Below are 22,838 nucleotides of genomic sequence, written 5' to 3' on the forward strand. Positions count from 1 at the left end.
TCAGTTGCCAAGAAGCGGGATTTTGATCATGTGGTCAGATGAACTGGTCTTCTTGCTCCTTCTCCTTCAATTTCGCCTTTCTTTTCCTCCTTCTCTCCCTCTCTCCTTTCTTCTCCTTCGCCTCTCCCTTTCCTTTCCTTTTTCTAGTTCCCATTCCCTTCTCCTCCTGCCGCTTCTCCTTCTTTTCTTTTTTCTCCTTCTTTCATTCTCTCTGCCACCTCTCCTTTCTTCCCCTCCTCTTCCTCTTCCTCTTCCCTTTCCCCTTTTTTCCTTTTTGTGCTCTTCCTCTTCCTCCTCCTTTTTCCCCTCCTTCTCTTTCTCTCCCATTTCTCTCTCTCCTTTTTCATTTTCTTTACTTTGTGCTTTCTCCTCCTTTCTCTTTCTCTCTCTTCTTCCTCTCCTCTTTCTCTTCCTTTTTCTTTCTTTCCTTTGTGCTCCTTCTCTTCCTCCTCTTTCTCTCCTTTTCCTCCTCCTCTTTTTCCCTCCTTTCTCTCTCTCTCTCTCTCCGTGTGTCTCTTCCTTCCCTTCTCTTCCTCTTTCTTCCTTTTCTCTTTCTTTTTTTGTGCTCCTTCTCTTCCTCCTCTTTCTTCTCCTTCCTCCTCCTCTTTCTCTCCCTCATTTCTCTCTCTCTCTCTCTCTCTGTGTCTTCTTCCTTCCCCTTCTCTTCCTCTTTCTTCCCTTTTCTCTTTCTTTTTTTGTGCTCCTTCTCTTCCTCCTCTTTCTTCTCCTTTTCCTCCTCCTCTTTCTCTCCCTCCTTTCTCTCTCTCTCTCTCTCTGTGTCTTCTTCCTTCCCCTTCTCTTCCTCTTTCTTCCCTTTTCTCTTTCTTTCCTTTGTGCTCCTTCTCTTCCTCCTCTTTCTTCTCCTTTTCCTCCTCCTCTTTCTCTCCCTCCTTTCTCTCTCTCTCTCTCTCTCTCTCTGTGTCTTCTTCCTTCCCCTTCTCTTCCTCTTTCTTCCCTTTTCTCTTTCTTTCCTTTGTGCTCCTTCTCTTCCTCCTCTTTCTTCTCCTTTTCCTCCTCCTCTTTCTCTCCTCATTTTCTCTCTCTCTCTCTCTCTCTGTGTCTTCTTCCTTCCCCTCTCTTCCTCTTCCTCTTCCTTTTCTCTTTCTTTTCCTTTGCGCTCCTTCTCTTCCTCCTCTTTCTTCTCCTTTCCTCCTCCTCTTTCTCTCCTCTCCTTCTCTCTCTCTCTCTCTCTGTGTCTTCTTCCTTCCCCTTCTCTTCCTCTTTCTTCCCTTTTTCTTTCTTTCCTTTGTGCTCCTTCTCTTCCTCCTCTTTCTTCTCCTTTTCCTCCTCCTCTTTCTCTCCCTCATCTCTCTCTCTCTCTCTCTCTCTCTCTGTGTCTTCTTCCTTCCCCTTCTCTTCCTCTTCCTCTTCCCTTTTCTCTTTCTTTCCTTTGTGCTCCTCCTCCACCTCCTCTTTCTTCTCCTTTTCCTCCTCCTCTTTCTCTCCCTCCTTTCTCTCTCTCTCTCTCTCTCTCTCTGTGTGTGTCTTCTTCCTTCCCCTTCTCTTCCTCTTTCTTTCCTTTGTGCTCCTTCTTCCTCTTTCTTCTCCTTTTCCTCCTCCTCTTTCTCTCCCTCCTTTCTCTCTCTCTCTCTCTCTGTGTGTCTTCTTCCTTCCCCTTCTCTTCCTCTTCCTCTTCCCTTTTCTCTTTCTTTCCTTTGCGCTCCTTCTCCTCCTTCTCCTTTCTCACGCTGCCCCGGGGAATTCTAGGAGTTGAAGTCCACCCATCTTCAAGTGGGCAAGTTTGAAAACCCCTGGTTTAGAACCCCAGGAAGATGGTGAGGAATAGACAGCATTAAATATGGGCCTTTGCTGTCTCTCTCTCTGTGTGTGTGTGTTTGTGTGTATGTGTGTGCGTGTGTGTATCAATGGGGGCACCTCAAGCGTGGAACTGTGAGCACATTTGGAAGTGGATCTCATTTTCCAAAGCTTCTTTGAAGCAAGCCAGAGGTTGCCACGTTCCATCATAATTTTGTGTGCGGAAAGAATAATAAAACCATCACAGCTTCGGGAGTAATAGGGTCAGGCTGAACACACACACACACACACACACACACACACACACACACACACACACACACACCCCTCCCCCAGTAAAATTATAGTGTGGCTTAGAAGCATTTGAAAGGAATTTAAATGCATGGGGAAGGAGGGAGGAGGGAGAGACAGATCTATAACTCATGTACTGAGTCTCTCTCTCTCTCTCTCTCTCTCTCTCTCGGTGTGTGTGTGTGTGTGTGTGTGTGTGTGTGTGTGTGAGAGAGAGAGAGAGAGATTACAACCCACATACTGAGTTTGTGTGTGTGTATGTGTGTGAGAGTTGTGTGTGTGTGTGTGAGAGAGATCTATAACCCACATACTGAGCTTGTGTGTGTGTGTGTGTGTGTGTGAGATAGATTATAACCCACATACTTAGTTTCTCTGTGTGTGTGCGCGCATGTGTGTGTGTGCACATGTGTGAGAGAGATTACAACTCACATATTGAGCTTGTGTGCATGTCTGTGTGTGTGTGTGAGAGAGATTACAACCCAGAAACTAAAATTTGTGTGTGTGTGTGTTTATGTGTGAGAGAGATTACAATCCTCATACTGAGTTTGTGTATGTGTTTGTGTGTATGTGAGAGATTACAACCCACATACTGAGTTTGTGTGTGTGTTTCTGTGTGTGTGAGAGAGAGATCTACAACCCACATACTTAGTTTATGTGTGTGTGTGTGTGTGTTTGTGTGTGTGTGTGTGTGTGTATGTGAGAGAGAGATTACAACCCACATACTGAGTTTGTGTATGTGTTTGTGTGTATGTGAGAGAGAGATTACAACCCACATACTGAGTTTGTGTATGTGTTTGTGTGTGTGTGAGAGAGAGATTACAACCCACATACTGAGTTTGTGTGTGTGTGTGTGTGTGTGTGTGTGTGTGTGTGTGTGTGTATGATAGATTATAACCCACGTACTGAGCTTGTGTGTGCATTTCTGTGTGTGTGAGAGAGAGATCTACAATCCACATACTGAGCTTGTGTGTGTGTTTGTGTGAGAGAGAGATCTACAACCCACATACTGAGCTTGTGTGTGTGTTTCTGTGTGTGTGTGAGAGAGATCTACAATCCACATACTGAGCTTGTGTGTGTGTTTGTGTGAGAGAGAGATCTACAACCCACATACTGAGCTTGTGTGTGTGTTTGTATGTGTGTGAGAGGGAGATTACAATCCACATACTGAGCTTGTCTCTCTCTGTGTGTGTATGTGTGTGTGAGAGAGTTCTACAACCCACATACTGAGCTTGTGCGTATGTGTGTGTGTGAGAGAGAGAGGGAGAGAGAGAGAGAGAGAGAGAGAAGATTATTACAATACACATATGACACACACGCTCTTTCTGCACAAAACTATTTACAGTTCCAGCAGACAGCACTGGTGGCATTACCCCCCATTATTCAACCACAATGTCCATCCTGAGTTTGCCAGACGGATGCTATCAAATGTGTGAGATGTCCCAAAAACCAAAAATATCCAAGAAAAAGCAATTGAGAATGAAAAGACCAACCTGGTTTGCAATGGCTATTATTGGCCCCACCTCTAGATGGCAGCAAATTTGAGATCCCCCTCCTCTTCCAAATCTTTTGCTGCCATCTAGTGGTGGGACCAAGTTTAGCAGCTCGGCTTTACAAATTCTAATTTAAGGACTTGAAAGATTTCTGTCCGCTCATTCTCAGTTTTCATCTGGCAGAAACAGTCGCTTGGAAAAACAACGATGCATGTATTTTTAATTTAAACAAGGGAGCATGATCTAAAAATTTGGAAAGGCTCATCCAATAAGACAATGGGCAATTAATCTCCCAAAAGGGCAGAACTAGTCACACAAAAACATACTTGAAACCATGAATGCAAAGATCTATTTTTTCCCCTAGCTTCCCAATTTTAATTCAAGGCATCCTGAAGCGTTGCCAGGAACATTAATTCCTTCCCCAAAGTTCCTACACGTTGAAGAAGGAAAGACGGATTCATTCAGCTCCAGCTATTTTCACTCCCTCCAATTTCAAGACTACTCAAGCCCATTTGGTCTTCTTTCAGGAAGATCGGGCCAAGGCAGAGACTAGAAGAAAAGGCCCCAAATTTGCAAGTCCCTTGGCAAATAACAGGAAAAACAAAACAATATTGCATCCAGTTTTGGTCACCACCATATCAAAAAGAGGTTGAGACTCTGGAAAGAGTGCAGAGAAGAGCAACCAAGAGGATTTAGGGGGCTGGAGGCTCAAACAGACGAAGAACGGTTGCAAGAATGGAGTTCATCTAGTGAAAGGAAGGATCAACAGAGAATGGGATTCTACCGGTTCACACTGGTTCTACAGATCTGGTTGTTAGGACTCTGTGCAGTTCGGAGAACCAGCAATCGTGCCCCTGGCTGCCTGCCCCTCCCCTCCCCTCCCTGCCCAGTCAGTCCTTATGGTGTGTTGTGCCTCCGAGTTTTGAACCAGGTCAGTCAGCAGATGTAGGCTCGAGTGAGGAGGAAGATCTGGCATTGAGATTCGAGCCTGCATTGCTGAGCGACGTTGAGAGGAGTCTGGGGGAAGAGGGAGGAGTTGAATCTGAGAGATGAGCCTAATTTATTAGAAGTTTCAGAGACGTCTTCCTCTTCTGGAAATTCCCTCCTGATTGTACCTCAGGTGTTAACTGTTAATCAGGAAGGTGTGCCAGAGGCTTCGAGCGATGATGAAACTGCCGGATGCTGGCTGGATGCCAGAACTAGGAGAAGATTGAGACGTCAATCTCAATTGGAAAAGAGACGTCCAGCAAAGGATTAATTAATGAGACTGACACGCCCTCTCTTAGAGGATACAAGGGAGCGTACGAGTTCGTAATTTTTGCTGGAAACAAAGTGGATTTTGCCTTGGAAAGAAGTGCATCTGATTACAGCGTTGTGATTTACGAATTATACAGAATTGCCAGACAGATTCTAGGAGGATTGGCAAAGGATTGTGATAACAGAGCAATTGAATCTTCTGTCTCTGGTTTTGTTTGCGTAAAGTATTTGAACTCTGTAACTTGAGATTCTCACCTGTGGATGCAGGTGGGACAGAACAATTGTGCACGAGCAACATTACGTGCACGCCGACGTTGCTGACTGCACTCTTTCCTGCCCAGTCACTCCTTAAAGGTTTCTCCTCCTGACGATCAGCTGTTCCTATCATCAGCTGTGCCAGGATCCCCCTCGCTGTCTCTCTGCTTCGCCTGGGAGGCTGCCCTGAGGCCCAGGAAGGCAAAAAACGGAGGGGAGGGGGGCCCAGGGGGCTTCTCTGGGCCTCAGGAAAGCCTTCTGGGAGCAAGCAACCCCCCGCCAGGAGGGTTCCCTGAGGGCCAGGAGGCTCCAAAAATGGGGGACTGCCAAAAAAGTCATGCCAATCCAGTCACATGGCCATGCCCACTTAGCCACGCCCACCTAGCCACGCCCACAGAACTGGTTATTGCAATATTTGAATCCCACCTATGAGGATCAGGGGTGACATAATAGCAATGGTCCAATATTTGAGGGGCTGCCCCAAAGGAGAGGCAGTCAAGCTATTCTCCAAAGCACCTGAAAGTAGGAAAAGGACATGGAAACTAATCCCTGGAAGCTTTCAAGAAGAGACTGAACTCTCAGAAATTGTGTAGGGTCTCCTGCTTGGGTGGGGGGTCAGACTAGATGACCTGCCAGTTCCCTTCCAACTCTGTCAATCTGTTATCTAATCAAGGAGAGAAGCAACCTAGAACTAAGGAGGAATTTCCTGACAGTGAGAACAATTAACCAGTGGAACAGCTGGACTCCAGAAGTTGTGGGTGCTTCATCACTGAAGGCTTTCAAGAAGAGATTGGACAATCTTTTGTCTGGAATAGGGTCTCCTACTTGTGCAGGGGGTTGGGCTAGATGACCTCCAAGCTCCCTTCCAACTCTGTTATTCGATCCATTGTAATCCCACCCGGGCTGAGTCAAGAGGTGGGTTGTCCCATTGAGTGGAAGATGTCCATTGAAGAGACTAGACATTGGTTCTTTCCAAAACTGAGCACAGTCTGTTGAATAAGAAAAACTAAATTCAACAGCACAACATAGAAATCAATCTATCTGGGATTTGGGCTTGGGTGTGATTGCCCCACATGGAGAGAGAATGGAGAATGCATAGAGAAAACTCCCTGGACAAAAATACACACATGGTTGGAAAAAATGATAAAACAACATATTGATTTAAAGCCAGAAATATTTCTATTGGGGATTCTACCTGAAAAATAAGAAAATAAGAAGAAAAATAAGAAGAAAGTAAGAAAAAAAAATTCATGTTTAGTTTTTCATATATTAACTTCTGCTAGAGTTGTATTTGCACAAAGCTGGAAGAGTGAAGAGATACCTACAGACAAGAACGTGATTAGGAAAATACTAGAATGTGTAGAAATGAACAGACTAACGCTTGCAATTAAGGAGAAAGAGCAGACTGAATATTACATGGCAGTGGTTTTATTTTATCAAATGGTTAAACAACAAAAATGGAACTCAGAACCAGGGAAACGAAATAAAGAAGCTATGTTAAAAGAGATAAGCAACTGTTATGATTGGTATGTTGAATATTACTATTTTAATATTGCAGAATCAATATTAATTTAATGAAGGATGCTGCAAATTTTGATTACTGTTCCGCAAAGATACTTGTTCAACTGAAGATGGAATTATTATATTAAAAATTAAAAAATAAAAAAATAAAAAAAGAAAAAGAAAACTTCCTGGCTGGGAAGGCTGGGATGGGCTGACACCTTCATTCTCATTCTTCACCATTGTTTATTACATTTTCGGCAGCCAAGTCAACGCCGCAAAGCAAAATCAATAAAACCAATGTGCCTAAAACCTTTTTGAATCAGCTGCCAATGAGATGAAGGCTGCAGAAGATGGCCAGAAGTCCAATCCTAAGCAGCCTAGTCGTGATAATTAAACCATGAGTGATTATTTTTAACTGCAGAAGGGTTTTGTTTGCCCAAGGACCATTTGCAAAGAAATCTCCAGGCAGGCTTGGCTGAGAAAGGTCTCCAACCCATTGGGCATCGGGACGGAAAGATTCATAGAATCCTAAGGTTGGAAGGGACCTTGGAGGTCTTTCAGTCCAACCCCCTGCCCCATGCAGGAGTCCTTATACTATCCCAGTCAAATGGTTGTCCAGTCTCTTGAAAACCTCCAGCGATGGAGCATCCACAACTTCTGGAGGCAAGCTGTTCCACTGATTACCCGGAATGTCCATCCTGTTGTCCATCCATCCATCCATCCATCATCCAACATCCTCCTTTTCTTGTCTTCTGCTCTGTCTGTCTCACAGTCTGGGCTGGAAGGGTCTGAGGTTTGTCAACTCTGACCGATCAGGCTTTTCTCTAGATCCAGGTTGGCTCCGGGAGGGCATCCACAACTCCAGGAGGCAAGCTGTTCCATTGATTAATCTGAATGTCCGTCCATCCATCCATCCACCCATCCATCCATCAACTCATCCAACCTACCATCCATCCATCCATCCATCCACCCATCAACCCATCCAACCTACCATCCATCCATCCATCCATCCATCCATCCATCCACCCATCCAACCTACCATCCATCCATCCATCCATCCACCCATCCATCCATCCATCCATCCATCCATCCATCCATCCATCCACCCATCCATCCATCCATCCATCCATCCACCCATCCATCAACCCATCCAACCTACCATCCATCCATCCATCCATCCATCCATCCATCCATCCATCCATCCATCCATCCATCCATCCATCCATCCACCCATCCATCAACTCATCCAACCTACCATCCATCCATCCATCCACCCATCCATCAACCCATCCAACCTACCATCCATCCATCCATCCATCCATCCATCCATCCATCCACCCATCCATCAACCCATTCATCAACCCATCCAACCTACCATCCATCCATCCATCCATCCATCCATCCATCCATCCATCCACCCATCCATCAACCCATTCATCAACCCATCCAACCTACCATCCATCCACCCATCAACCCATCCAACCTACCATCCATCAACCCATCCATCAACCCATCTAACCTACCATCCATCCATCCATCCATCCATCCATCTTCTATCTTGCATCTTATCTGTCTCATAGAATCTAGGGCTGGAAGGGACCTCGGAGGTCTTCTAGTCCAACCTTCTGACCAGTTCAAGAATCTTTATACCACCACAGGTGGTTGTCCAGGCTCTTCCCGAAAGCCTCCAGTGATGGAGCATCCCCAACTCCAGGAGGCAAAAGCTGTTCCATTGATTCACTGTTCTAACTGTCAGGAAATTTCTCCTGAGTTCCAGGTTGGATCTCCCTCAAATCAGCTTCTCCCCGTGGCTTCTTGTCCTGCCCTTGGGGGCTTTGAAGTATAAATTGACTCCTTTCCCCTTGGAATAGACCTTCAAATGTTTCCCGTTGTGTCGTGCAATTTGCTTAACCTTCTAATGCACCTGCTTGTTTGTGGTTGATTTTGAGGGAGACATTTTAAAATCCTGGAATTTGAAATCACCCTTGAGAGCATTTAGTCTGACCCTCTGCTCTTTGCAGGATCCCAAAATCAGGCACCCCCCACCCATAGGTGGGTATCTCACCTCCCCTTGAATGCATCCATCAAAGGAGACACCCCAGTTTTCCAAGAAACTGGTTCTACCCTTAAAGTACTCTCAGTAGCCCCAATTTTTTTTAAAAAAACTTCAAGAGCCTTTCCTTGCATTCAAAGTCATTCTTTATTTTTTATTTATTTTATGTCAATCGCTAACGAGATAACAGGTATAAGTATGTACATGGTAATGAATACATGAAATGGATACATATAAGAAAAATAAAAGAAACAATAGGACAGGGACATTATAAGTATAAACATAGTTTTGAATACATGGACACATATAAGAAAAATAAAAAACAAAACAAACAATAGGACAGGGACGGTAGGCACGATTGGTGCGCTTATGCACGCCCCCTACAAGCCTCTTAGGAAGGGGGTGAGGTCAATAGTAGATGGTCTAAGGTTAAAGTTTTTGGGGTTTGGGGAAGAAACCACAGAGTCAGGTAGAGGATTCCAGACATTGACCACTCTGTTATTGCTGAAGTCGTATTTCCTGCAATCAAGTTTGGTGAGGTTAACCTTGAGTTTGTATCTGTTGTGTGCTCTTGTGTTGTTATGGTTGAAGCTGAAGTATTCATTGACAGGTAAGTCATTGCCTTATTCATAGTCATATTCATATTCATAGTCATATTCGGTGCTTTGCAAAGATGGAGAGCGAGCCTCTGTCTTTCCCCCACTAGAATTGCTACAGAATTAAAATGGAGGCTCCCTCCCCCTTGCAATCCTCAAGCTTTGCTCAAAGTCTGTAGAGATTCTCCACTATCCCAGTCCTGGTTGTCCCAAGGGTGCTTTTTCAGGAGGCACCTGGACTTTCCGCTTTTTCTTTTGAAGACATTTCGCTTCTCATCCCAGAAGCTTCTTCATCTCTTGTGCTATGCTCTGCCACAGAGGTGCAGGCCAGGGGTGGGATTCAAATTTTTTAGCAACTGGTTCTGTGAGCCTTGGCTAGGTGGGCATGGCCACGTGACTGGGTGGGCGTGGCTTCTTCTTCTTCTTTTTTTTTTTTTGCATCACCCACCCTGGCGTAGCCGATCATCGGAACAGCTGATCGTTGGGAAAAAAAAACCTTAAGGTGTGACTGGGAAGGGAAGAATGCAGTCAGCGACGTCGGGCGTGTGCATGATGCTGCACATACGGGATAAGGACTGACTGGGTGGGGAGGGAGGGTGGGCAGAGAAGGGCGGGGCCAGCCAGAGGCGTGATGTGCCGGTTCTCCGAATTGCACAGAATCATAACAACCAGTTCTAGAGAACCGGTCCGAATCGGGAGAATCCCACTCCTGGAAAGGGCACCCCGTAGAGTAAAGCTTACTCAGAGAAAGAAAGCAACGGACTCAACATTGTCCTTGAACTCCATACAGGGAAGGTAAAAGCAGAGCAGTAAAAGCAGGCGTCCCCGAACGCCTGCAGGGGAACAATTGGGGATATTTTTCCACACAGCCTCAATGTCATCATCCACACCATAACGGCAGAAGGGTGCAGAAACGAGGGACTAATATTGTGGCCTTGTGAATAAAGATGCCATTAACATAAACGCAAAAGCAGCCATCAGCAAAGACAATAGGAATAAAATCAGAGGAAGTTATTATCAGGGTCCGCATGGCATTGTTGAATCCAGAAGGTGTCCTTGAGGTTATCCTCACATTCAGATTACAGACTAACAGAGTCGGAAGGGACCTTGTAGGTCATCTAGTCCAACCCTCCCCCTCCACCCAAGCAGGAGACCCTACACCATTTCTGACAGAGGGCAGTTCAGTCTCTTTTTGAAAGCCTCCAGGGATGAAGCTCCCACAACTTCCAAGGGCAACTTTTGTTCCAGGGGTTGATTGTTCTCACTGTCAGAACATTTCTCCTTATTTCCAGGTTGAATCTCTCCTTGTTCAGTTTCCATCCATTATTTCTTGTCTGGCCTTCAGGTGCCTCAGAAAACAGCTTGACCCCTTCCTCCTTTCTGGGGCAGCCCCTCAAATATTGGAAGACCACTATCACGTCTCCCCTGGTCCTTCTCTTCCCTAGACTAGCCAAGCCCAGTTCCTGCAACCGTTCATTGTATGGTTCAGCCTCCAGTCCCCTCATCATCCTGGTTGCTCTTCTCTGCCCTCTTTCTAGAGTCTCAACATCTTTTTATAGTGTGGTGACCAAAACTGGATGCAGTACTCTAGGTGTGACCTTACTAAGGCTTTATAGTAGAGTGGTATTAGTACTTCCCTTGATCTTGATTGTATCCCTCTGTTAATGCAATTTAGGATTGCATTGGCTTTTTTGGCTGCATCTATCTATCTATCTATCTATCTATCTATCTATCTATCTATCTATCTATCTATCTATCTATCTATCTATCTATCTATCTCCATCTCTATCTTTAAATCTATCTATCTATCTATCTATCTATCTATCTATCTATCTATCTATCTATCTATCTATCTATCTATCTATCTATCTATCTATCTATCTATCTATCATATAACGGGGACAAAGATCGCTTCAGGAAGATTAAGGGAATCTTGAGTTTTCCCCATGGACATCGCGGGGCAGAAGGTCACGATATGATCATGCAATCCCAGGATATCGGGATGTCTGAATTTTGATTGCATGACTGCGAGGATGCTCCAACGGTCATAAGTGTGAAAAATGGTTGTAAGCAAGGGTGGGCTGCAGTGGTGGGGTTCAAATTTTCTTACTACCGGTTCTGTGGGTATGGCTTGATGGGCATGGCATGGCTTAGTGGGGTGTGGCAGGGGAAGAATACTGTAAAATCCCCATTCCCTCCCCACCCCACTAACCTGCTTTCCAGCTCCCTTCTCCCATGCAGGGCAACCAAAGGAGACCCAGCCGATCAGCTGGGACTCAATGGGAGGCAGAGAAGAGATTGGGGTGGGGCCATCTGATAGTTATCAGCTGCCTTCGGAGTCAGAGATCAGTAGGGCAGAAGAAAAGCTGGAGCCTGTTCCCAGTGTGCGCATGTGCAGAGCTGCCAGGAGAAGGGAACAAGAGTTAAGGAACAAGGGTCAACTTGGGAGTAAAGGGGAAGGATACTGCAAAACCCCCATTCCCTCCCCACCCCATTAACCTGCTTTCCAGCTCCATTCTCCTGCGCAGGGCAACCAAAGAAGACCCAGCCGTTCAGCTGTGTCATAAAATAAGACAAGCAGAAGAGGAAATACAAGCACGCAACCTCATTTTTTTGCTTTGAATCAGAGTTTATTTCATGAGCAATTTGGAACATGAAAGCGATCCGAGTACAAATAACAATTCGGTAAGATAATACTTACATCAACATCTCATTGGAATGAGGTCCAGAGATAATAGCTAGGTCCAGCGAGGAGCAGCGACATCGGTGGCCATGATCTGAGATAACACCCCCTCTTATATCGTCCTTTCTACATCTCTTCTGTTCCTCTGGAAGATTACCAGGGCAACTTCCTCATTCTCTGTGCCATCCTGGTGCTTGGCACTTATTTGAAAAACTCTTGTCATCTGCACTTTTTTGGTTCTGTATTCGCGTAATGTCCCAGACAGTTATATCAAAAATAGCCCCCGAAACTGAGCTAACGGCAAGTGTTAGTTTTACACAATTTCTGATGACAAATTTCCCTTAGTTCACGTCTTTTACCAAGTTCATGGTTTAATATATATCATATAAGAAGCAATAAAAACCCATGTTTAAAGCTAGAAAGCATAGACACAGGTAGAAATTTCAGGGCTCCCTCTGACAGTTGGGACTCCATGGGGGGCAGAGAAGAGATGGGGTTGGCGGGGACAGTCAGAGGTGGGGTTGGCCGGTTCTCCAAACTACTCAAAATGTCCACTACCGGTTCTCCAGAACCGGTCAGAACTGGATGAGGACCCACCTCTGCAGGGCTGATGGGCTGCTAGGAAGTTCGCACCGGTTTGGGTGAACCGGATGTTAATTTGACACCTGGTTCGGCGAACTGGTAGTTTTGGTGACTGGCTGACCCCACCCACCTGTCCCCACCCCTCCCCTCCCAGGAGTCCTCACGTGGAGGTTTTGGATCACAGGTAAGTGCAGGACGTGCACAGAGGCTCGGAGTTCCAGAAGGCCAGAAACAGGCCCGTTTCCAGCCTCCGGAGAGCCTCCAGAGTCCGGGAGGGCAAAAGAGCCCCCCTCCCACAGACAGTTTTCACTCCCAGGGTGGTGCAGGAGGCCGACTAGGCCACGCCCACCATGGCCACGCCCACCCAGCATCCAGGCAAAGAACCGCGGTTGCTCAATGATTTGAAGCGCATCCCTGGTTGCAAGTTCCTTTGTTCAGTGCTGTCGTAACTTTGAACTATCGCTCAACGAACTTCTGTAAGTCGAGGACTATCTGCATTTGCTTTTCTTGTGGAAATCTTTGGAATGTGCATTTCGCTCTGCCGTGTTTTTTTTGCCACCGGGGGCTTATCGGGGCGGTCGAATCCAGGCTGTAGGGAGCCTTTCCTTTCTTTTCTTTTAGGGTACCTCCCCGGGGTGTGTGTGTGTTCTGGGGGGGTCCTCTTAGGTGGGAGTCCTTAAGGGGCTGCCCATCCGAGTGCAGCTGTTCTCCAGCAGAACGAGAGGAGGAGAGGCGGGGCCGGGCATCTGCGCCTGCCCCCCGTATGACCTTCCCAAGAGCATCTGCCTGGCCGGGCCTGGAAACGGCGTTCTGCGCAAAGAGCTTTCAAGTCCTTTTATGCTTTGTCGGCGCTTGGTACGCGGCGGTAATTTGGCAGATGGAGGAAAGTGTCAATTTTGCTAAAGAGCAGAGAGCTTTTAAGCACATTTACGGCTTCCCTCACCCTTCCTTCCTTCCTCTCTTTCTTTCTTTCTTTCTTTCTTTCTTTCTTTCTTTCTTTCTTTCTTTTTCTTTCTTTCTTTCTTTCTTTCTTTCTTTCTTTCTTTCTTTCTTTCTTTCTTTCTTTCTTCCTTCCTTTCTTTTTCTTTCTTTCTTTCTTTCTTTCTCTTTGTTTCTTTCTTTCTTTCTTTCTTTCTCTTTCTTTCTTTCTTTCTTTCTTTCTTTCTCTTTCTTTCTTTTTCCTCCCTCCCTCCCTCCTTTCCTCCCTCACATTTTCCTTCCTCCCTCCCTCCCACCCTCACATTTCCTCCCTTCTGTCTATTCTCCCATTTTCCTTCCTTCCTTTTCTCCCTTCTGTCCATTTTCCTTCCTTCCTTCTTCCTTCCTTTCTCCTTCTGTCCATCCTCCCTCCCTCCCATTTTCCTTTCTTCTTTCTTTTCTCCCTTCTGTCCATCTTTCCCTCCCTCCCATCCTTTTCCTTCCATTTTCCTTCCTTCCTTCCTTCCTTCCTTCCTTCCTTCCCTTCCTTCCTTCCTTCCTTCCTTCCTTCTGTCCATCCTCTCCCTTCTTCCCATTTTCCTTCCTTCCTCCCTCCCTCCCTCCCTCCCTCCCTCCCTCCCTTCCTTCCTTCCTTCCTTCCTTCCTTCCTTCCTTCCTTCCTTCCTTCTGTCCATCTTCCTTCCTTCCTTCCTTCCTTCCTTCCTTCCTTCCTTCCTTCCTTCCTTCCTTCCTTCCTTCCTTCCTTCCTTCCTTCCTTCTTCCCTTCCTTTCTCCCTTCTGTCCATCCTCCCTCCCTCCCTCCCATTTTCCTTTCTTCTTTCTTTTCTCCCTTCTGTCCATCTTTCCTCCCCCTCCCATTTTCCTTCCTTCCTTCCTTCCTTCCTTCCTTCCTTCCTTCCTTCCTTCCTTCCTTCCTTCCTTCCTTCCTTCCTTCCCGCGATGGGTTGGTATCACTAGTTTTAGTGACAGAAGCCCCATTTCGTTCTGTGAAAAACGGTCCTAAGTCAGTGTTGTTGTAACTTTGAACAGTCACTAAATGGATGGAAACTTATCAAGGCAAGAACCAACCTAGAACTAAGGAGAAATTTCCTGACACGACCATTAACCCGAAGAAGGACTCCGACTACTGCAGCATTTTAAGAAGAGATCGGAAAATGGTTTGTGTTAAATAGTAAAGGGTCTCCTGCTTGTGCAGGGGGTTGGACTAGAAGACCTCCAAAGTCCCTCCCAACTCTGTTATTCTATTATTCTTTGAATTGACCAGTGGAATGGCTTCCCTCCAGAAGTTGTGAGGGCATCAACTCTGGAGCTTTTCAAGAAGAAATTGGACAACCATTTGTCCCAAGTGGTATAGGGTTTCCTGCTTGTGCAGGGGGTTGGACTAGAAGACCTCCAAGGTCCCTTCCGACTTTTTGACTCCCTTTTCTGCCCAGGGGCATTTCAGCTCGCCTGCCCTCCTGCCCAACGGACATGTCAGCAAATCCTCCCAGGCTCGATCTGAAGATATTTCTCCCAGGTTAGCGGCACGGAAGCCAGGAAATGCCATCTGTGCCTCTTGCCTGCCTTCCTGCCGCCCGCTTGCCATCCATAATTATCAGAGGAAGGCAAGACTGAAACTCGAATGCCATATGTTCATTACCGATTCTGCTAATGAAAATCTATCTTGCTTTCAGGCCGGGTGGAAGATAGATGGAAGCAGTTTCCCTGTGGAGCGTTTGAAACGCTCCGGATAAAAAACCGTGTGACTCTTCCAAAGCGGGATGCGAATTCGCTGGAGGTGGAGAAGGGAGACGGTAGGGCCCTGCTTGGGGTCCCTGGGCTGTGTGTGTGTGTGTGTGCGTGTGCGTGTGTATTGCACCTGCCCATCTAGGGTCAGGGAGCGCGCTCCGGTTCACTAGGGGAAGCTAGCGAAAGATGCCAACTTGACTGCAGGTTGGCATCAATCTTGGTTCAACGCCATGCTCCGCCTGCCCTGGCCGACTCACCACGGCGGGGAGAAAGATCTTTCTTGTGTTGAATGGAAACTGAATTGTAGAAAGGAGCTGGCAGCCGCTGACCTTGGGGGAAGGCAGGAGGATTAAATAAAGGGGATGGAAGAAGAATAAGATAGCGTAGGGTAGGGCAGGGTAGAATAGGAATAGAATGGAATGGAGTGGAATAGAAAGTAATAGAATAGAAAAGAATAGAATGGAATGGAATGGAGTGGAGTGGAATGGAGTGGCGTGGCGTGGCATGACGTGGAGTGGCGTGGAGTGGAATGGAATAGAAAGAAATTAGAATAGATTAGAATAGAATGGAATGGAATGGAATGGAGTGGAGTGGAGTGGAGTGGAGTGGAGTGGAATGGAGTGTAGTGTAGTGTAGTGTAGCGTAGTGGAACAGAAAGAAATAGAATAGAATAGAATAGAATAGAATAGAATAGAATAGAATAGAATAGAATAGAATAGAATAGAATAGAATAGGAATGGGAATGGAGTGGAGTGGAATGGAATGGAATGGAATAGAAAGAAATAGAATAGAATAGGGAATAGAAGAATAGAGTAGAATGGAATGGAACGGAACGGAACGGAACAGAACAGGACAGGACAGGACAGAACAGAACAGAACAGAACAGAACAGAACAGAATAGAATAGAATAGAATATGGAATAGGAATAAAAGTAGAATAGAATGGAATGAAATAGAATAGAATAGAACAGAACAGAAAGAATAGAAATAGAATAGAAATAGAATAGAAATAGAATAGAAATAGAATAGAAATAGAATAGAATAACAGTAGAATAGAATATAATAGAAAGAATAGAATAGAATAGAATAGAATATGGAATAGGAATAAAAGCAGAATGGAATGGAATGGAATAGAGTAGAGTAAAATAGAATAGAATAGAATAGAAATGGAGTGGAGTGGAATGGAATGGAATGGAAAGAAATAGAAGAGAAGAGAATTTGAAGAGAAGAGAATGAGAAGAAAATATAGAAGAGAATCATAGACTAGACTAGAATATAGAAAATGAATATAGAATAGGGTAGGAAAGAAGAGAAGAGAGAAGATCTCTGCAGCAGATGGGCGGTGTTGGCTGGGACAGCTTCAGATCCTGTGGGCTACTGGAGATGTCACAATTCAGCCCTGTTGGTGTAATCCCATTATTTGCAATGATTCCTTTTGCAAAATAAAACAAAATGCTGAAAGCAATCATGACTATCATAAGACAAAAACCAAGAAAAATGCTTTTAAAATGAAAGACACAATTGGTACACCAGCTCTGATTTGAGCTGATTTTATCAGGAAAGCTAAGCAGGTTAATCCTAGTTAGTGACTGGATAGAAGACCACCAAGAGATCTATAACATGAGATTCGGAGAATCGGGGGAAAAAAAATCCAAGCAAAAGGCCGTGTATTTACCAAGAATCCAGCTTGACTCATATTAAGTACATTTGCCCACGCAAATTAATTCAGTCTTGATAAGAAAGACAGGCCATCCAGACATTTGTATTCCAAATTGGCATTTATATACTGTAGCTGAGGGGGGAATCCATTAAGAAAACACGATTAATATAGCTAATAAAGGGTGACCAAATTTGATTGCCTTGTAAAGTGTCCTAATCTCTTGGTTTTCGTGCTAATTTCCCCTCCCAAGCCCCCCACTTATTTACTGGCATTTGAAGACCACCCAGAGTTTCCCCGGGCACCTTACAGGGTTCGAAGTATAAAAGAACAACACAATGAAAAGGAAAGAAGAAAGACGGATGCCTAGAAAATCTGCCCACTTTGGGGATGACTGGTTTTTAGTGAATGTGTTTGGAACGAATGTTTTTTTGTAGGGGGAGAGGGAATTTAGAAGAGGTGAAATAGGATCTATTTCTTATTTCCTATTCAGTTAGGTACAGATAATCAGATTTGGAAGGGACTTGGTAGGTCATCTAGTCCAACGCCCTGAAATATTGCATCAGGTTTGGTCACTATAAAAAAAGATGTTGAGATTTTAGAAAGAGTGCAGAGAAGAGCAACCGGGACGATTAGGGGACTGGAGGCTAAAACATACGATGAACGGTTGCAGGAACTGGGCCTGGCTAGTTTAGGGAAGAGAAGGACCAGGGGAGACAGACGAGCAGGGCTCCAATATTTGAGGGGCTGCCCCAGAGAGGAGGAGGAAGGGGTCAAGCTGTTTTCCAAGGCACCCAAGGCCAGACAAGGAACAATGGATGGAAACTGATCAGGGAGAGATTCAACCTGGAAATAAGGAGAAACTTTTTGACAGGGAGAACCATCAATCCATGGAACAGAAGTTGCCTTTGGAAGTGGTGGGAGCCTCATCCCTGGAGGCTTTCAAGAAGAGACTGGACTGCCCTCTGTCAGAAATGGTTTAGGGTCTGCTGCTTGGGTGAGGGGTTGGACTAGATGACCTACAAGGTCCCTTCCCACTCTGCTAATCTATATAGCAAGGAAGGAAGGAGATGGTATGGAGGAAGGGAAGGAAGCAAGGAGGGAGCAAGGGAGGGAAGGAAGGAAGGAAGATATGGGAGGGAGGAAGAGAAGGAGGGAGGGAGGCCAGACAAGGAATAATGGATGGAAACCGATCAAGGAGAGATTCAACCTGGAAATAAGGAGGAATTTTCTGACAATTGAGAATAATCAACCCATGGAACAGAAGTTGCCTTCAGAAGTTGTGGGAGCTTCATCCCTGGAGGCTTTCAAGAAGAGACTGGACTGCCATCTGTCAGAAATGGTGTAGGGTCTCCTGCTTGGGCATGGGGGGGTTGGACTAGATGACCTACAAGGTCCCTTCCAACTCTGTTAATCTGTACCTGTCAGGGTTGTGCAAATTGCTGATAGGAACCAACGTAACTCCTCTTTCAAAAACGATGGCCATTATAAAAGATCTTCTATTCACCTGGAGTTAATCTGCAGAGCAGGATGAAAAAAAAAATGGAACTTAATCTACGATGGATTCAATTATTTTCTCAACAGAAGAGAATATTTGCAACTCAGGTTGAACACTCAGGTTGTGGTGGCCAACTCCCCACAATTCCATGCAGGGTAACAAAGCAATAACTAGCTATTCCCTTCCTTGTAGCCCTGATGATGTTACCTAGTTGGGTAACGAAACATCTGCAAGAAAACGACCAAGCTCAGAGAGCACCGAGGACCTCAGAATCGTTTCCTCACTTCATAAAACTCAGCAGGAGAAAAAGAGGCCTTGCCCAATGGTTGTGGAGCTGCTCTTTGGCCTTCTGAATTTTCTTTCATTTTAGGAGTTGGTCTGAGCCTGCCTTCTGTGCACGAGACCAACATCTTGCATGCTGAGCGGAGGAAGAAGAAAGGGATTTGATATTCTTCCTTGAGCCACATTTCTACCTGGGGAGATTCATCCAAGTTGTGGTTGTCCCAGAGGTGCTTTTTCAAAAGGCAGCTGGTCTTTATTGTTTTTGGTTTTTCCGTGAAAAAGTTTCACTTCTCATCCAAGAATTTTCTTCAGTTCAGAAGAAGCGAAGCAAAATGTTTTCAAGGAAAAAAATAAATAAATCCATTTGTCTTTTGAACGGCACCTTTGAGTAGATCAACAGAGATCTTGCCAAATTAAAGCAACCCATGGCGTCATTAAAGATCAAGTCTGAGAACTGCTAGAGAGGCGCTATCTTAACTCGCTTCGTCTCAGCCAAAATATCTAAACTTTGCTGTCCTTTTCCCCCTCTGGAATGCAGCCCCCACGCGCCCCCCCACCCTCTCCTGGGAATCCAGACTACATTCCACCGCACTTCACATCTTCATCCAAGTCGTGAATAAAAGTGTGGAAGAGTTGAGGTGTCAGCACCTTCTCCAATCTGGTGAGGAACCGTTAGTGACCACTTTTGGAGGAGGGTGATTCATCCACTTAGTTTTCAGGGTTTCCAGCCTGCATGGAACTAGCTTGCTAATCATACATCATAGGCACTTTGTCAAGCACTCTTCAAATCAAGATATATTACACACACCAGCATCCCCCCTGTCTACTATGGAACATTTTCTTGAAAAGAGGAAATTGGTATGGCAAAATTTGGTCTTTGTTATTATCATCAGAGTTGGAAGGGACCTTGGAGGTCTTCTAGTCCAACCCCCTGCTCAAACAGGAGACCCTACACCATTGCAGACACAAATGGCTGCCCAATCTCTTCTTAAAAGTCTCCAGTGATGGAGCATCTACAGCTTCTTTATTATTATTATTATTATTATTATTATTATTATTATTAATTAATTTTTTTAATTTTTCATATAATAATTCCATCTTCAGTTGAACAGTGCGTTGTCTGAGTACAAATATCTTTGCTGAACAGTAATCAAAATCTGCAACATCGTTCGTTACCTTGAAATTCATTCTACAATATTAAAATAGTAATATTCCACATACTAACCATAATATTTACTTATCTCTTTTAACATTTCTTCTTTATTTTGTTTCCCTGTTTCTAACTTCCCTTTTTGTTGTTTAACCATTGATAAAATAGATCCCATATCATATAGTATTCAGTTTGCTCTTTCCCCTTAATTGCCAGCATTAATCTGTTCATTTCTGCACATTCTAATATTTTCCTAATCACATTCTCATCGGGAGACCCCTCAACTCCTGTAGGCAATCCTGGTTAATTGTTCTGACTGGCAGGAAACTTCTCCTTAATTCTAGGTTGGTTCAAAATAACAGAATAAGCAATTTGGAAAGGTACTTTGGAGGTCATCTAGTCCAGGGGTCACCAACCTTTTGGACCACAGGGACCATCTAACTCATAATCCCAGGGATCACTAACCAGTTCTGTGGGTGTAGCCTAATGACTTGGTGGTCATGTGACTGGCTAGGCATGGCTTGTATGCAAATATTATAAATATTGATATAAATATTGATTTTTTTTATAAAAAAGAACAACTTTTACCCAAAATCAGGCAAAGCAGGCAGGCAGATTGAGTTGCTCACAGGATCACAGATTCATTCAGAGATCTATCTATCTGCCATTGGCTAGCTCAGTCTGTCACATAAAATTTCCTTGCAAGCAAACTCACAAAATTAACTCACAACATACCATGCATGTAAATATTGAATTTTTTATTTAAAAAAAGAACAACTTTTACCCCAAATCAGGCAAAGCAGGCAGGCAGATTGAGTTGCTCACAGAATCATTCAGTGATCTATCTATCTGCCTTCAGCTAGCTCAGTCTCTCAAATTTGCTTACCGTGAGTCTGCACTGAATTTGCTTGCAAGCAAACCTTCAGTCCTAAGGGAGGTTCGGCTGTACTTAAAAGCAGAGCCGAAGATCTAAAGACTAGCTAGAAAACAAGAAATCCAACCATTTCCTGCTTCCTAGCTAATCTAAATCTCCCGGCACAGCAGAACAGATGATGGTCGGAAAAAGGGAAAATAGAAATTTAGCAGGCAAGTTTGCCGGGTAAGGAGTGAGTTGGCCAGGAGGGTTCCTGCAGGCCATGTGGGTGGCACAGCCTTGTGTTTCTGCACAACCTGGATTAATTGCTTTGGAGGTGTGTGCTCTGGGGGTGAGATTTCTCTGTGGCCCAGCAAAATTTTCTCAGGGCCCACCAGTAATAAAAAGTTTTTGAGACTCTAGAAAAAGCACAGAGAAGAGCAACCGGGATGATTAGGGGACTGGAGGCTAAAACACACAATGAATGGTTGTAGGAACTGGGCATGGCTAGTCTAGGGAAGAGAAGGACCGGAGGAGACAGGAGAGCAGCCTTCCAATATTTGAGGGGCTGCCACAGAGAGGAGGAGGAAGGGGTCCAGCTATTCTCCAAGGCACCCAAAGGCCAGACAAGGAATAATGGATGGAAACTGATCAAGGAGAGATTCAACCTGGAAATAAGGAGAAACTTTCTGACAGGGAGAACAATCCACCCATGGAACAGAAGTTGCCCTTGGAAGTTGTGGGAGCGCTATCACTTGAGACTTTCAAGAAGAGATTGGGCTGCCGTTTGTCAGAAATGGTGTAGGGTCTCCCGCTTGGGTGGGGGGTTGGACTAGATGACCTACAAGGTCCCTTCCAACTCTGATTATCTGTTATCAGTTGGCGACTGCTGATCTAGTCCAACCCCCCACCCAAGCAGGAGACCCTACACCAGGTCTGACAGATGACAGTCCAGTCTCCTCTTGAAAGCCTCCAGGGATGAAGCTCCCACAACTTCCGGAGGCAACTTCTGTTCCATGGGTGGATTGTTTCCCCTGTCAGAAAATTCCTCCTTATTTCTAAGTTGCTTCTCTCCTTGGTAACTTTCCAAATCCATGTTGTCTTCTGTAGTTACTGGATTGTTTTCAAGATGCTTATTAAAAGCAACTTTTAAATAATTATGCTGAAAAAAAGACCCCTCTCTGCTATTGATGTGAAACTCCCCAGCAATTTGCTGTCTTATCTTTCCTGCCTCAGTGAATATAAAGGTTGTTTCTTTTTTTCTAACCATGAGGTTACCATTAATCTCGAGTTTCAATTCTGCACCTGGAATCTGTCCCTTCTCCATTTCCTAGCAAGGCTGTGACTCTGGATTGTAAAACATGGAATCAGAACAGCAGTTGAAGAGTTCTTGTCATTTTCCGAAAACCAGCTAGCATTTTTCTCTTTGAGTATGAGTAGCTGGCGCACCAATTATTTTCTTTTCCTTTTCTTTTGAACTAAAAAAAAAAAAATAATTTGGTCTACTTTTAAAATTTCGTTGGATTGTCTGCTCATTCTGAGTTCTTGCTTTCTTTGCACCAGTTTTTCTGGGCTTGGATCCCCTTTTTAAGAATTCACAATATTTTTTGGCATTGCCATCTAGATTTTCTCTCTTACCCATCATTTTTTTTCGCCCCGAATTGGAATCGTTTGCAAGGGTTTATTTTTTTAATTGTCTCTGCTGTAAGACATCCTACTTAGTCTCTTTTCTATGAAGACCCCCCTGCTAAGACATTTATTTCCCTATTTAAAAAGTTTATGGTTTCCTTCCCAGCCCAGGATTCTCATGGTGCGAGGTAATCATCAAAGCAGGATATAAAAGCAAGTCAAATAAATAACAAATTAATTAAAAGTGCACCATTCAAAGTACAGGATAACAAATGGAGTGATACCGAAAGGCGCTAACGGGAAAATAGGACTGTTAAGATGGTTGAGAAAGGAATGTGAGAATTAAAAGGAAAAAACAGGCCCATTTTCAAGATGAGGATGTACATAATATTAATGGCATCTTGGGCCTCCCAGCATAACTGTCTACTGGAAGGAGGTGAAAAAAGTCAAGATGGCAGCTACAACCAGTGAATCCCCAGTGCCAGAAGGAAGGGGAGTTTGTGGAGAGAAAGAGGAGAAGGAGATGGATGGAAGAAGGAGAAGAAAGGAGGACGATTGTGGAGTCCCTGGTTCCCTCTCAGCTTGGTTGTTTGCTTGCAGATGTTTCATGACCCAGCTAGGTGACAACATCAGTGCCA

At 44.7% G+C, this 22,838-nt stretch overlaps 1 protein-coding gene across 1 annotated transcript; it reads left to right on the forward strand.

Annotated features, from left to right (window-relative positions):
• Nucleotides 1–821: 821 nt before the first annotated feature.
• Nucleotides 822–8,131, forward strand: LOC148127467 (uncharacterized; the record flags this gene model as incomplete). The annotated part of the gene is made up of 2 exons (XM_087928648.1): nt 822–918; nt 7,425–8,131. Coding segments are annotated over 2 exons (804 nt in total), but the record flags the coding sequence as incomplete, so codon positions are not given.
• Nucleotides 8,132–22,838: the final 14,707 nt, after the last annotated feature.

The sequence above is a fragment of the Pseudonaja textilis genome, chromosome 2, assembly GCF_049901715.1.
Source record: "Pseudonaja textilis isolate UNSWEBS1 chromosome 2, rPseTex1.2, whole genome shotgun sequence".
Lineage (NCBI taxonomy): Eukaryota > Metazoa > Chordata > Lepidosauria > Squamata > Elapidae > Pseudonaja > Pseudonaja textilis.